The sequence below is a fragment of the Lagopus leucura genome, unplaced genomic scaffold (assembly GCF_019238085.1).
Source record: "Lagopus leucura isolate 7727_CA_CO unplaced genomic scaffold, USGS_WTPT01 Super-Scaffold_100016, whole genome shotgun sequence".
Classification (NCBI taxonomy): Eukaryota; Metazoa; Chordata; class Aves; order Galliformes; family Phasianidae; genus Lagopus; species Lagopus leucura.
The window spans coordinates 15,610,725-15,626,644 of NW_024962270.1; the positions used below are offsets into that span (position 1 = coordinate 15,610,725).

The following is a 15,920-nucleotide window of genomic DNA, read 5'->3' on the forward strand; positions in this document are numbered from 1 at the left end:
AAGAGATGTTAAATTAACTTCAGTCATACACACACAGTTGTAGCTGTATTTTAACAGAGGAACTACGGATGGATACTTTGTTTCCTAACTAGAAAATGAAGTATAATTTCACTTAGTTGCTTGCTTGCTTAAAACATCAGTCTCAGTTGAAAGCCCTGGAGGAAGAAATGCTGCAGAAAACATAATGCTTCCATTCCTGCAAAAGGACAAAATGTAAGCATACAGTAGATGACCAGAAAGGCATTCAAACTACCCTCAGTCCCCTCAAAACCTCAGGGAGTAACCCTGAAAAGGGAAGCTGTTCATACCATTGGGCCTGGAAGCCTCTGAATAAGATTGAACTGGGCAGGTTAAGTACAGTGGGCTGGTGTTGCATCAGTCATGACTCAGAGGGCTTTCAGAATAAAAGGCATCTGTACCTTCCTTATTACTTTTAAGACTCACTGTGGTAAACAGGTTCTCCTTGACAAACATTACAACGTCAATAGTTTTTCTTCATTTCTGTTTACTTTTCCCACAAGAGATTAAGCAAACTTATGATTCTGAATACAAAAGAAATCAACTTTCTTCCCTGGCAAATTATAAAGGTTAAATTAAAATGTAGAGTACATCACACAAAGCTGCAGTTACTTGTAACATACCACATCAGCACTTCCTGGGAATAAAAGTGCTGATATCTTTGTTTCTATGCTAAATAGACAGAAATTCAATCAAAAGGATTTTTCTACTTCTGTATACCAGTAATTTAAACAGGAGCAAATCTTACACGTTGCAGTGCAAATTTGCTATAAAAAAAAATAAACCTTCATTGTGCTTACACTGTCTAGTTATTAAATACTAAAGTTGAACTGATACTGAAATACATGAAAACAGTAAGAAGTTTGGCCAAGTAGAATTTTAGAGTTTGAGATTAAGTATAAGTTAAATTTAAGAATTAAGTTTAAGAATATTAGCATCAGCCTTTAAGAAGTAAAAATATTGAAGTTTACTTTAAAGTAACTTTCCTAGCATCATTTTTTATTACTGAAGACTACATGTGACATCGTTAGGAAACTGAAGAATCACAAAAATCAAAAAGAAGTCTATTATACTGCTGCTTTCTCAAAGCATTTCTTCACCACCATAGCAGAGGATGCACGTGGTGACAAAGGAAGGACAAAAACCACACTTATTTTAGGACAATACCACAGATGAGATCTTCTGAGGGTAGCTGCAAAATCAAAGTGTTTCCTACAGGCAGGAAAGACGTGCCATGCCATTAATTGTGGTAAATAATTGCTGTGTTTATAAGCCATTACTGCCTCCAATTTCACATCAGACAACAACCTAAAGTACAGTGCAGCCTTTTCCCATTAGTACCACCTACATTTCTATTCAGTCACATCACACCTCTCTTCAACACTCTCTATCTCCTTCCTCAGGTGCGTGGCTATTCTCAGAGTTACCAGGCTCTTGCTAAAGGAAGCAATAACTATTTATCTCTTTCCTTTGAGCATCCTGAAGCACAAGTATAGAACGACTGTAATTTTAGCATTGGGACTGCAGCAATTCCTCCTTACTATTCAATTCTGACTAGTAATGTACTGAGAAGACAAATGCATAAATACTGCACAGCAAGATTTTGCTGAGACTAATGTTCACAGCTAGTGAAAGAGATGGTTTTTTTCCAGTCCAGATCAACACAGCCTTACACTTTAAGTCATTGTCTCTGAGATCCAGAAATGCACCCTACAAATTTTAGCGCTAATATACAATGTTTCATACTCAGCTATATCAGGAGTTTTAGTTAAAGTACATGGGTGAAATATACAGACCACTTTGAAAAGCTGAAAACTACACACAAATCTTCAGTAAGAAGCATAAATGTAGAAAGCTTGGCCATAAAACATCTTTGAAGCAAACAGAGTAAGCGTTTAAGTTTCTCTAAGAACTGGAGAAAGAAAAGTTAATTACAAGAAGTGACATTCCTTCCACAAGGCAAACGGTTACCAGGCTCTAACCAGAAGGGTGATGCTTTGTTCAACCCCAAAAATTCACTATTCAGAACATAATACCATTTGTTGAGTAAAACAGAAGCAACTGACACACCCTCAAAACATAACCTATCAATTTACAATCTGGCTAACAACCCTAGGAAAGAACATATCGTACATTCTTTCAGAAGCAAAACAAGCCTCATTAGTTACTGAAGGAACCGTATCCTCAATTACAGAGGAGGGAGCTGTAAAAGTATATATTTGTGTTTGAGTAACAGAGCAAAATCTAAAATTATTGTTCTTCTATAATTGTAAGCAAGTTAACATTTACTGCATACAAGCCTCCTAGAGACAAACAAGTTCCCTTCCTAATATTCTGAGTACAGACACTGAAGATTCATTCCACTTCATTAATATTTATTTTGTGCCGGAAAAAAAAACCTATTCAGAAGCTAGAATTCCTTCTCTCCTAAATAAGCAAACTCACTGTTTCACTGAGATCTCAAGCCTTCCTGAGCTCACCTGTCTCATGCTTTTGCTGCACAGAATCACAGTTCACTAGTAAGTACCAGAGCTTGTTCTCTTCACTTGCACCTGAAGCTTGTTGGGTAACAGACTACTGTAGAATCATAGAACAGCTTGGATTGGAAGGGACAAAGATGATCCATTTCCGGCTTCCTGCAGACAGAGCTGCAGACCACTTATCCAGGCAGCAGCTCAGGCAGCCCAGGGCTCACCTGGCCTTGGACACCTCCAGGGATGGGCACCCACAGCTGTGGGTAGCAGTGCCAGGGATCTGCCACCCTCTGAGTAGAGAATTTCCTCCTAGTACCTAATTTAAATTCCCTTCTTTTAGCTTAAACCCATTCCTCCATGTCCTAATACTATCAGACTGTGTAAAAAGTCACTTTCTCTCTCCTGTTTATAAGCTTTTTAAGTACTGGAAAACTGTGATGAGGTCTCCCTGGAGCCCTCTCTTCTCCATCATGAACAAGCCCAGCTCCTGCAGCCTGCCCTCACAAAAGAGGTGCACCTGCCCTCTGAGCACCTTTGTGGCCTTCCTCTGGGCCCTCTCCAGGAGGTCCAGCTGGCCTGGACACAGTGCTGCAGACGGCCTCAGGAGTGCAGAGAAGAGGGGACCATCACCTCCCTTGCCCTGCTGCTGCCTCTCTGCTGCTGCAGACTAGGGTACTACTGGCATTCTGGGCTGCAGGCACACATTGCTGGATCTTGATGAGTCTTCCACCCAGTAGGACACCTAAGTTATAGTCAAGGACTTCAAGAAGTCCTTCAAGACTATCACAGTACCTGAGAGGGAAGCAGGTGCATCGACATATGAAGAAAGAGAAATAAATTTGTGCCTTTTACTTCCACAGCTTAACTAGAGTTTCTATATAAACACGGAGCACGATTATGCCTGCAGTGCTTTATGGCAAATACAACACTGACTGGCATTATCTGATCATGCCTGAACAATCCAGACCTCACCAGGGTGGAGTAGAAGGGCTGGAGAAAATAAGTTACAGGTTAAATAAGTTTAATTCTGATCCCATTTAGGATTTGATTACAGATTTGAACAGACAATCATTTTGTCAAACGGAAGTACTTTTTGTAATTGCACTTATCAACAGGTACCTATAAAAGAATCCAAGTGCTCAGGATGGGCTCAGGATTATGCCCATCTTTACAATCTTTAGATTGTAAACCAAACGTTAATGATCATTTTCTCTTTATTTGCTGCATGCTTGGGTAAGTCTGAAGTGGTTTGTGCAATGGTTAAGAAGAACCAAACAAAAGGATGCCTACCAATGAAATTTGCTTTACATACAGCTTTTTCAGGATAGAATTTACTCAGATGATACAAGGCTATGCTTGACTAATAGCATAGGGTAGAGCATCCTGAAATCCATATACGGTCTTAAAACCCTACTCATGACCTACTTTAGGCACTCACGTTCTTTTATGGTCTCAAGCCTCATTATTTTGATTATGTAAATTTATCTACAGTAAGATTTTCACTGTTTTGAAAAACCTCTTCAAAGAAAACTTGAAACTAAGTCCCCACTGCATCCTCCTTCACAAGTAAGGCTACTGCACAATCCGATTACCTTGTTTGCAACTGCATTGACATTGGGTCTAGCATCATAGATGGTCAGCTTTGAGATCTGCCCGTTAGCCTCTCTGATGATATCAAGGTACCTTTCGTCGTCTTTATTTCGCTTCCCACTCATTCCAACCAGGGGTTGACTGCAGCGCATGATAACAGCTTGATTCTCTGGATGAATCCATGATAGAACCTAGTTACATCCCCAGAAACATATTAGAAGAAATAAATTTCACTACAAGCTCTAACTTAAAAATCACATTCCTTAAATATAGGTAATATAAAAGTTAACTGGTCGTATTTTGTTTCTTCAAAAGTTAGTTCCCAAACATCTCTAATTTCCCCAACTTTCGTAAAATTTAATACACTCTAAAAGAGCTCATTCTTTTACATATTTAACTTTTACTGAAGTTAAATGCATTAGATTTTACAAGCACATTTTTCCTATGTGTTTTAACTTGTGCAATTAATTCTGAGGCCTTCTGGCAGTAGCTTGAATGTTTCCCATTGTCCTTGAGGTGTATTTTGTTCCTCAGCCCCCTTTACAAAGAAGAGATTCTGAGGCACAGTGCCTGCTGCCTTCACTGCTTTGCAGCCCTATGAACAGATTCTAACCATGCAAGAAATTAAAGATGGGCATTCTAAGAAGTGGACAACAGTTTACCTTCGTGAGCTATGAAGAAAGAATATTCTCACCCAATCTGACCAAGTTTAAAGGGTAAAAGAACATGAGAGGAAAAAAAAAAAAAATCTTTCAGAAGCATTCACTCCTGAAATAATCTTCAGTTACACGTCTAGAAACAAAATGTGTGAGGATTAACATGATTGTAGACTTCCTGACAAGAGTAAAATTATTACTAGCAAGGAAATTATTCTGACTGTAAGTGCTAAAAGCCCTGACATGCATTTGAGATAGAGATGATCGACAGCTAGGTTTTAAGAACTGTATACATATACTATATACACATACACAAAATTAAATAGTGCACTTTACCATCTATAATCCGTGTATATGTGTAACGTATATACACATATATACAGTAAAAATATATTATAATCCTAGCTTGTCAGCAAATACACTCCAATAAGTATTCACTATTTTTGTTTTGCTTGATATTAACTGAGATTCAAGACAGCTTTCTGGTAGCAGGAACTTAAAGCCTCTTGTATGTTTGTCAAATTGAAACATTAGATAGAAGAGACTGTAAAAAAAAAAAAAAAAAGTAGAGAATATTTTCTACAGTTCTGTAAAAAGCTGCTGTAAAAAATTCTTGTTTCTCAAAGTATTTTAGAACAGAAACATACCCAAAGATTCAAATGGGTTTACCTTACATTCTACAGCCCACATTAAAATTAGACAGGACTAAGAAGCCCAGGAACTCACTACAGAGACTATGCATGAGGTTTTGTTTTAGGGCTGACCACTGGAACTTTAAATGCCATGCACTGCTTACCCATGGGAAGGATAACATTTGCTGTCCAAGAGCATCCAACAATAGCAATAAGCAGTACAGATGACTATCCTAGGCTCACAGCTCATTAAGAAAAAGGAATCTGCAACACTGGCAGCTGTTACTGGACAAGTGAAGTGAAAACCAATGAAGGTGGAATGCATGACTGTCGTGGGGGATAACAGAAATGGGTCTTGGCTATCACATCAGCTCCAAGTAGTAAAAACCAAACCATCAGCCAATCAAAGCTACTTTACTGTAATCATCTCCAAAGAAACATTCTCTGCGTCGTGTTCAGCCAAATGCTGTCTGGCTGCGTGCTTACAACTAGCTATGCTGCAGACAGTTTCATCATGCAATTAATACTCACCGGAATTCTATTTCGGGATCTAAATGCGGCAACTTTCTTGAGGTCATCATCTGTTGCATTGTATGGCACCACGAGGAGGGATGGATATGTGTCACACAGCCCATAATGTTCATTAATAAAGGTTACTCGCCATCGCTCATTAGGGAGTCCCTAGAAGGGAACAAAGCTCTTCAACATGTATTCGACTGTACAACTAATGATCTGTCCTCGAACTTCATGATGTTCCTGCAGCCACATGGTGGCAACAAGCTCCCAGTGTAACCCAACTATGGCACTGCTTCAAAACAATACATGGGGCTAGGGAAAGAAAATTACTTTCTCTTCTCCCTCAAAGTACTGGCTTTCTATTTTGGCTGCTGAAAAGAGATTATGGCCCTGAAAAGAGGGAGGGAAGAAGTCTGATCTCAGTCCTTTCTTCCTTGTAGTCTGACACTACCCTCAATTAAAAAAAACAAAGAACAGTAGGAAGGCTGCCCTGAATGTAAGAAATAACATTTAGTCAGTCCGCTCAGTAAGCAGACTGCAAACAGCACTCAGGAAATTGAGAAAGACTGATCAGCTCACCTCATATGCACATATAATGGAGTTTGGGCAGGCATTTGTATTTTAACTTTGAGATTTTGGGCCTCTACCTTGAACCAAATAGATCACATGAAAGCCTGGATATGCCTTATCCCATTAAAAATTGTAGAGAAAAAATGAAAAGAAAGGACATCCTTACTGTAGTATTTAAAGCAAAAAAAAAAAAAAAAAAAAAATCACCCAATAGTAAGACTACTGCACGAGTTAAACAAAATTAAACGTCATCCCATTTTGCTAATGTTTTTCCACAACCATTTTAAGAGCAAGGCAGAATACTCACAGGCATAAATCACTTATTTAAGCAATGCTATTTCTGTAAAGATTTTTTAAAATTATTATTATTATACTCTGGAAGAATCAGATAAAAGTCAAACTTCTACTCAGGACACTTTAGCTGCGTACTTTCACTTTCACCCCCCACTCCCCTTCCAATGTGCTTAACAGAGGCACACTGTAAGTAGTATTAATGCAACTTCTTTCCAAGAGCAAACCCTGATCTTCCTATGAGATTCTAATTTCATTTTAATCCTAACTCTTCCAGCATTTTGTTTCTTGCATTTCTACTTCCCCCAATTCTCAGCTCCCCCTGCTCCAAAAGAGCAATCCAGAAAAAAATAACTCTTCTATGCTAGGTTTCTGATATGAAAGGACCAGGCAAACGTGACTTAAATAACTCACTTGTCTCCTGTATTCAGACATCGGATTGTACACCATCCATCCATTTTCAGAGAACTTTTCTTCATTTGCAAAGGCAAAAAAAAGCTGCAGGATGCAAAAGAAGCTTATTACACCAAACTGACTGAAGATGACAAAGGCTCATCATCAGTTACACTCTAAGGTCCACCATGAAACATGACCAACTTCCTTACCAACCTCACTCTACCCCACTTAAATTTGAAACAAAAGACCACAAAGCCAAAAGCAAGAAATAAGAAACAATGCAAACACATTAATGAAATACGAGTTAGTCTCTTCCTCATATTTCATATCTTCTGTAAATAAAACGCCGTCTTCTCATCAAGATTTCTCCAACAGGTACAGATGCAATTACTAATGAAAGTATTAGGTACTAACTTGAAAGCAGCAAGCATTTTACACTCCATCTCCAAGCGACTCTTACTATCTGAAATCTCATTTGCTGTAACACTCCATGAAGATTAAAAAGGTGCCAGTGAAACTGAAACCAAGTATGTTGGTGGTTCCACCTACTTTCACTTTTCTCTTCTGCTGCCACTCTCCAGTCTCTTTATAAAGCACTGCATCGTTACTCAGGATTCTAACAACTTCCTCATACCTTGGAGCTCATTTCTCCTTCTCCCAAGCAGGCTGCACTGTCTAACTAATCCTTTTTTGCTTGGTTTGTTTTTACAGCTTATCATGAAAACCAAAGCAGTGTTTATTCTAGGAATCTCCCTCACTGGAAAAAAAATATTTTCATAGCTTATGAATTCTTTGGATGCCAACTGGAGCATGAAACTAAGATGTTGCACAACACAGCAGAAAAGCATTTGCTGTCCCGAGCTAACAGAGAAACACACAAAGCATTCAAGAGCCCCTCATAATTTGCACCAACACAGCTGAAAGTCTCCTGGCTACTCAAAGACATTAACAGAAGGAACTGAATGCTGAACATCCCAGAACTCTATCATTTGCACAGGAGCTGACCTGAACAGACAAGAAGTACAGGAAACGTAGCAAAAAGAAGCAGAAAGAGCCACGTGGTTTTAAGGTGCCGTGATCACATCTTCATGCAAAGCATCACAAATGCACCACAGGTGCACATGCAGGTTTCTTTAGATTTTATGAAGGCAGTAGCAATGGCTTACAGTAATTCTCATTAGCCTACTAAGTTTAAACAGTACACAGTTTTAATCCAAACATAAAACAATCCCTCTGAAGTAAGTTTTCCCCTTGTATTGCAAGCCAGCAAGCATTTTAACAGGAAATTACTGTGAACAAGAGAGTTTATCCTGCTAAAATTCTAAAATAAACCACTGTTTTATAGCAAATGCACTCCCTGGCAAGTTTCTAAAAGTGAACACAGCATTCTGAATTCGAGTCTTCTCTCATTTAAAGATTGACACCTTGTTCATAAGTGAATATTAGATCCCTCTGGTTAACTACCCTGTTATCAAGTGGGCTGGAAGTAGAGATAAAGAAAGGAAAAGAGTAGACATTGATTGCATCAGACAAAATACTTCATTAAAAGAAAGCCAACAGAAAAACTGCAAAAAAAATTATCTGCAAACCAGAAATACAGCAATACAGGAGTAAGGCTATCTACAGCTGTAATGCAACTCATTAACCTACTGTTAATAAATAGTTCCAGGAAAGAACCATCTTGTCCTCCCCAAAGGAATTTGCTACATCCCAAATAGGAACTATGCTAAGAATTCACCAAGAAACCAAGGAGACCAAGGAGAAACTTACAAAGAAAACAGAAAAACTGGAATAACAACAGATGACTAAAAGATGTCTCAAAGGCATGCACGTATTTTAAGTTGCTACTCACTGTGAATTTCTCAGTGACAATTTACAAATTACCCTGCTTAATCCCTGATACATAAAACACGTGTTAATTACAGTACACTACAGTGGCTCTTACACAAGAGATTGTACAAAAAAATAAAATAAAATCAAGAAACTAGCAGCAGCTACATCTATGAGTGTCCTACTGATCTTTATACAGTAAAAGAGAAGAACAAGAGTTAAACGTGGGAAGATGACTTTTTTCCCCTCCCTATTTCTAATTTACCAGTTTACGCTTTTCATAAATAAACCACAAGGCTTTAGCTTAGTGAAAAAGCTGATGGTTTCTCAGTGTGTTTGAAAACAAAGGTACCATCGTCCTCGACTTCAGCATGCCACTACTGCAACTCAGCTGGCTGCATTCTACCTGCATGAGCATGAAAACTAAGATGCTGTAGTGTTTACATACTTAACATCATTTCTGAGAAATGGTAACCTTACCATTATTACACTGAGACTGTGTGAGACATTCAGAATGAAGCCTCAAAAGACATTTCTTAGCGCTCTATCAGACAGGCCCCTGTCCCAGGTCTCACTGCTACCTCAAAATCATCCTTACAGACCCAATAAGAACACAATCTGACTCTCAGGTGCTTGGAAGTTACCAGGAGAATTAGTAATGTCCAGAGCAAGAGCTGAAGTCACACAGACAGACATCTATGGTGTCTCTCATCAAAACCAGCAATCCCACAGAACTCACAAGGTTAGAAATCAATACATGTTGTGTAGGCATTATCATTGTGTATAATCTCATTTAAAAAGGTGATGTAGCTTCAAGATAAGATCAGGAAGTGAAGCAGCTGCTATTCAGAAACGGAACGACAGGCTAAATATATCTCACCTTCTGTAGGGTATTACAGATGCATAACACTGCTTTATGGTTGTTTTGTTTTGTTTGTTGCATTTTAAAATGTTTTAAACCACTATTTCAGCAAGGATTTTCTTCCAGTTACCATAACATTGCAAATGCACAATAGGTCTATGAACAGCATCTGTTTGCTCCACATCAACTAGGCTGTTAGTCAGATGAGCTACCAGATATTACAGTTAGTGAACCCAGCCTAAAACTGGAGAGCCAAGAACAAGCTTCTGCGAGTAAGCACGAAGGACAACACTGAGATTAACAAACAGTTGAGTGGAGACTTGTCATTTGTTATAGGCTTTCAAATACTTTTCAGCTTTTGGGGTGGTAAAAGAGCAAAACCTTGAAATTAATAAGCACATACCATTCAGAAATAATGTTTCAGGCTGTATTTACCTACCATTTGGATAAGCAGCAGACAATATAAGGAAAACAGAGCAATCAGAATCTTTACTTTCCTAACGATACTTCCTTTCTGCTGCAGAGGTGCATAAGCATGAACAGTGCTGAACCAGTCAAAGACCTGGGATACAGTTCTACAACATGGTCTGAGCAGAACTACCAGCTTAACACTGCTTAAAAAAACAAATAAACATAGGATTTTTTTTCCCCCCTCCCTGTGCCCTGTACCACCTCTCTCCTTCTTCGCACTGGTTCTGACACATTCTAATTACAAACCAGGTCTCCTCAAATTATTAAAAATGGCACAAAGCTAACTCAGAAAACAGAACATTCTGTTCTGGATAAGAGAACTACACTGGCTTACTTTGTGATTATACAACTGTCAGCATGACCTAAAAGGAAGAACCAACTGCAGGGCTGGAAGGCAGAGCACAGAACACCAGAAAAAAGCAAGACCTCAGCATTTTGGTAGCAGACAGCTGCCATCCTCACCCAGCTGTCACGTGAAGCCACAGCACTATCTTTGTAGATCTCCCTGCTGCCTGCAGAGCCACAAATTGTTAGCAAACATCCAAAGCAGAAGGCAGACACACACAGCCCAGACGCTCATTCAGCCAGCAAAACCTTGCTTTAAACCAGCCACAGAAAGAGACAGTCCCATCCTCCCTGCGCATCGCATCCATCTGCAAAAGAACGCCTACAGATGTCCTCGCTCCCCACCCCCATCCTCAGGCTAAGCTAACAAGGCTGAGGAAATGACTCAGGGTAAAGCTTTTATTTTTTCCTCCTTGTTTGACTTTTGTTCATCTCAGTTCCCTATCTGCTTCATCCTGCAGCCTCAGAAACTTGCACAGACTAAAATGCGGCAGGAATGAACAACCATGCAGAAACACTGATCTTTGGCAGGATCAACTTCAACTATTTGCTGAAACATGGTGAAAGCACACCAAAAATATCAAACAGTGCTTAGCTCATTGTAAAGTCTAAGGTTTATTCACAGTGTCACATTACTAAATAGAGAGTTACTACACATTACCACACGTTACTCACTACCTCCACAGGACAGGAAACACTGATATTTTCAATGACAAAGCTTATCCTAAGTCCACATTTTACCACCATGTTATTCCAAACCCTGTAGTTGGGTTGGGCCACAGAAAACAACTCCATGAAGGACACTCCTAACCCAGTTACAAGTTAAATCGTCCACACTCTCCTCATGGAAATTGACATAGGTCAATTCCAAGACTGAGATTAAGTGATATGTCAGTAGACACTTTAAAGGACGTTAAAAAAAATATTAAAAAGACTCATTTATGAAGCAAACTCTTTGCAAGTTCAAAGCTTCATTTCAAAGTCATGATTCAACTGAAGTTCATCTAAGCATAACACTAATTACTCACCAATCAAGACAAACTAGGTTGTCCACAGCTGTAACTTAAAGAATATCCTGCTTACTGTAAAAAGCAGTGGCATAAAGTGTGGGTTGCCATGCAGTGTGAAGACAATGAAGCTTTCCATTTCAGCTTGGAAAGCAGGATGAGGAGTCTGGTGGGATACACAAAACAGACACTGAGATCCTCTGACCACTTGGGCCCCCTGCTTCAATCCCAAATCCAAATCCACTTTCTCAACAGCACTTAGCTCTTTTCCTCAAAACAAAACAGAAAGGCACTCTGCCTCTCATGCTTCAAGCTGCCAAAAGGCACAAGAGTACTGAAAAGATGAACTAAGCTATGAATTGGTTTTATTCTCATACAGAGGACTTCTTTTTTTTTTGTTCATACTGCTTTAACCACTAGCTATACATTTTAACAAGTGAAACCAGATAATTGATTAATGCTATTACAGAACTTGAGAAAATAACAGACTGATAGACTAGATCTAACGATCAGCAGACAGAGCACACCTGTGATGTATGTTCAATACATAGGGCTTGATGGCAGATCACTGCCATGCCAAAACACATCTCCAACAAACAACCTGAAAGTCCAGATCAAACAAACTGGTCTTATTTCTCACTTTCTAACACATGATGATTTTTATTTAAGAACACAAATTGCTTCAAGGTTAAATAATTCACCCATTAGAGCAAATAGCATTAATTACACCAAAATGAACAGCACTGCTCTCTGCTACCTTGCAGCTCACTGAAGACACCAATTGTAAATGGAAGCACAGAACACAAGCATAAAACTTTGTATTTCTCTTTTAAAGATACAGTTAGATGTACACAAAGTTACTGACCAGACATGCTTGAATAATTGATTTATTTTTGCAACATATAAAATGCTGGAAACAATGAAGAACCTTTTCAGACCATCAGATATCAAGAAGTCAGTCAGTCATACAGGCCAACACCACAAGTATTTTGCAACATTTATACAGAATTATCCATTAATTCACGGGCATCTTAGGAGAAGGAACTGAGATTGTTACTGCACCTTCAACAATTCCCTGAGAAAAGTTCTTCAAAATTTGAAGTATGACACTCCAATATTTTGTTAAGGGAGCTCTTATACAATTATCCTAAATATAAGCATCCCAATAAAATGTAAGCTGAATTTCACATTTAACATTTAGCATAATTTCAGCATTTACAATTTAGCATAAAGAATGTCAAAATGATCTACCAAGCAAAGAAACAGAAGCTAAGGGTTAGCTAAACATCACTGCTGCTCAACTACTTCTAGAGGACATGTTTGGTTATGGGTTGTTTTCTTCCCCTCAATGAATCTCCACAACTCCATCACTGCATTAGCTGTCCAGTTCATCAATAGCTGCTAATAAAGCAGGTGTTGCCTTACCATGTCTTCTTCTGAAAAAGATTTCCTTACAAGTGAGGACAACATGTGGGCTCTAAGCAATGATACATACATGAACCAGAGGTGCTCAGCAGTTTACCTGAAGCCCATTATAAAGTATCCATAATTTTAAAGATATACAGATGTAAGTGTTCTAAACGTGCAAAACAAAATAACTAACTCTCTATACTGACACCAGATCTTGTTGTTGTTCTTAAGCAGTTGTGACATCCATTAGTAGGCCAACAGTTAAAGTTAATTGGCAACAATCCTACATTAAGATGATTCAGTAGTATAAGTAATGCAACTTACCAGGTTATGTGACTGGGGAAAAGCATGTTTTGTGAGGACTTCAAATATATCTCTTCTACTGTGCCCTTCTTGCTTTAATGCAAAGCGTAAATTTCTCATATCCTAAAACAAAGGCATTAGCTGTTAAGAGAGCCAAGGCAGCAAGATACTCCTATCTGATGGACAAATGTTGTATCACACACTAAATAAGATTCAGAATCTGCTTGCAACACCCCTCAAACTGCTGTGAAAGCTCAGGTTTTTTTTTTCTTATCACACAAAACAAAGGTGAGCTTAAGAATTCTGCAATGTGGCATCAATTCTGTATGGTGCACACACTGCTATGGCATAAAGCCACCCAAAGTGACTCCATATGATTCACTAAAAAACAAAAACCAAACAAAAAAAAAAAACAACAAAACCCATAGGCTACTGAATGCTTGCAGGATGGGAGTTACCCAATGTTTTCCAAGTGAAAATTTGCCAGTGATTGCTCTAGACTACACTGCCCCAAGTTGCTTGCTTCTGAAGGTAGCAATGAGAAGACAATCTGTACATTAACTACAGAGAAAAAAAGTGAGTGTGTGTACATACCCCATTTGCAAGTCAAATAAAAGACCCTGATTCACCCACTGGAAACTCCCCCCAACTTTATTTTTTTTTATGGCAACGATTTTTTTTTTTTTTTTTTTTTGCAAGAATAAGGAAATAGAGAAATCCATTACATCTGCTCTTCAGTTTTTGCTTAGAAAACCTGCTTGAGGTGACTTCAAAGACTTTATTTTTTAATTACTTTTAGATCCTATGAAATAATTAAGTGGTTCAGGAATAATACCTTAACACTGCTGTGCAAAATCTTTCGTCAAACAGCAGTTAGGAAATGAAGACCAAACCCTCCCTCACACGCAGAGGCCACAGCCTTTTATACAAAGGTACTTCCCTGTCCAGTTCTATTTCTAAATTCAGCTGTGAGGAATACACAGTTCTCATTCCTGTAAGTAGGTAAACAGCGAGAAAAGGAATCTGCAGATTTCATTTCCCATTGAACTATTGAAAAGTCTTACTTTACACGTTATATCTAATCCATAAGAATTCTCTCCTCTGCTTGAAGCTCCTCCCATTTTTTCAATCCTTGAAATCACACCCAGTGGAACATCCAATACCACAACTGGATCCTGCAATGAAAGTTTGGGTAAGGAGAGGATTAATCTGAGAAGACAACTTAGGCAAAGTGTTCTTATGCATACCACAGTAGAACAAAATACACACAGCAAGCAAAAGTACGTTTCTGGGTCTGATCAAGTCTCCTCTTCCAACATATTACAAAGTCTTTATGGTCGACAGCCTTGAGCATCATTTCCATAGCCTGTACAATTGGATATTTCATGCCATAAGGCAGAGTACGCAGGAGAAAATGTGGCAGCACCCAAAAAGATGTCATCTGTTACATACTTCTAACTCCCTCTGCTTGCTATGCCTGCTCCACTGACATACAGAATAAAGCAGTACAAAATGAAGAAATCACTAAAGAAAAGTGAGTTGTAACCACAATGATCTCACTTCAGTAATCCTATAAATGTGTGCTGTTTTGTTTCTTTAATGAGTTATGGAAATAGACAACAAGCACGTTTTCTTTTCTGATGCTGCTTATTGAACACACTACTACTCCTACCACCCACATGATGTTCTTCCAACAGCAAGGACAACCAAAACTGCAGTTTACTGACAGCCATTTCAAGAAGTAGTGCACATCACTGGTTGCTGCCTTTGCTCTGTCACAGAGCAAGCACGAAGGGAACAGTTACCAAAAAAAGCTCCAACAGACAAGGAGTTCCCAGTTCACTAAGTGCTTAAACTGTAGTTTCACCATGAAAAAAAATCATATTTACAACATACTCAACTTCAAAGAGCTTCCATTTCTGTAAGGATTTCTCAGTGGCACAAAGGCAATTACTGCTCAGCCATTAAACAATTACAACATAGTTATTACAAATGTTACAGACCATTTCAAGCAAAAAGCCTCCTGTGCAATTCAAGCATACGTGTGCCAAAGCGAAAGCAAATGAACTGGCCACAAAGTAAATCAAAGGCAGCAAAGGGGTTGAAGAGAAGAGACTTTAAAATTCACTCATCCCTCAGAAGTAATTGTGGCATATTACTCACGTTTTCCACACTTCTTAGGTACAGCCTATAGTTTGTGATGTATACTCTTCCTTTAACGGGGCCATTAAAAGGACACATGTAAATAACATCCTTGTCTGTAAGAAATGCAGCATTTCTTAAACATTGGGAGAAGAAAAAAATCAAATCTAAGCAAAACATCAATTAAACAGCAGTAAAATAAAGACAGATGTACTCATAAGAGTCATTCTAAAGAAAGCTGAATGAATTAAAGTAATAAATCTGACTTTTATCCACTGAAATTATTAAAAAAAATGTTTCTTATAAAGTTTCTTATAAGAAACTTGCCCCAGATCCTCCAGTAGGTTTCATTAGCTTTCCCCAGCTATACTGGTGTTCCTATTGGCACTGTGTAGGAAAGGGCAGGA

General features: G+C 38.6%; 1 protein-coding gene across 4 annotated transcripts in view; it reads right to left on the reverse strand.

Annotated features, from left to right (window-relative positions):
- MTM1 (myotubularin 1) overlaps positions 1-15,920 on the reverse strand; it is a 40,355-nt gene that overhangs the window by 10,551 nt on the left and 13,884 nt on the right. For all 4 annotated transcript variants that reach the window (XM_042876558.1, XM_042876555.1, XM_042876556.1 and 1 more), the window contains exons 4-9: positions 15,535-15,629; positions 14,436-14,546; positions 13,393-13,494; positions 7,162-7,245; positions 5,902-6,051; positions 4,085-4,273 (exon numbers count right to left, since the gene is read on the reverse strand). In XM_042876558.1, coding sequence (XP_042732492.1) covers positions 4,085-4,273; positions 5,902-6,051; positions 7,162-7,245; positions 13,393-13,494; positions 14,436-14,546; positions 15,535-15,629 — 731 coding nt within the window. The remainder of the gene's footprint in view (positions 1-4,084; positions 4,274-5,901; positions 6,052-7,161; positions 7,246-13,392; positions 13,495-14,435; positions 14,547-15,534; positions 15,630-15,920) is intronic.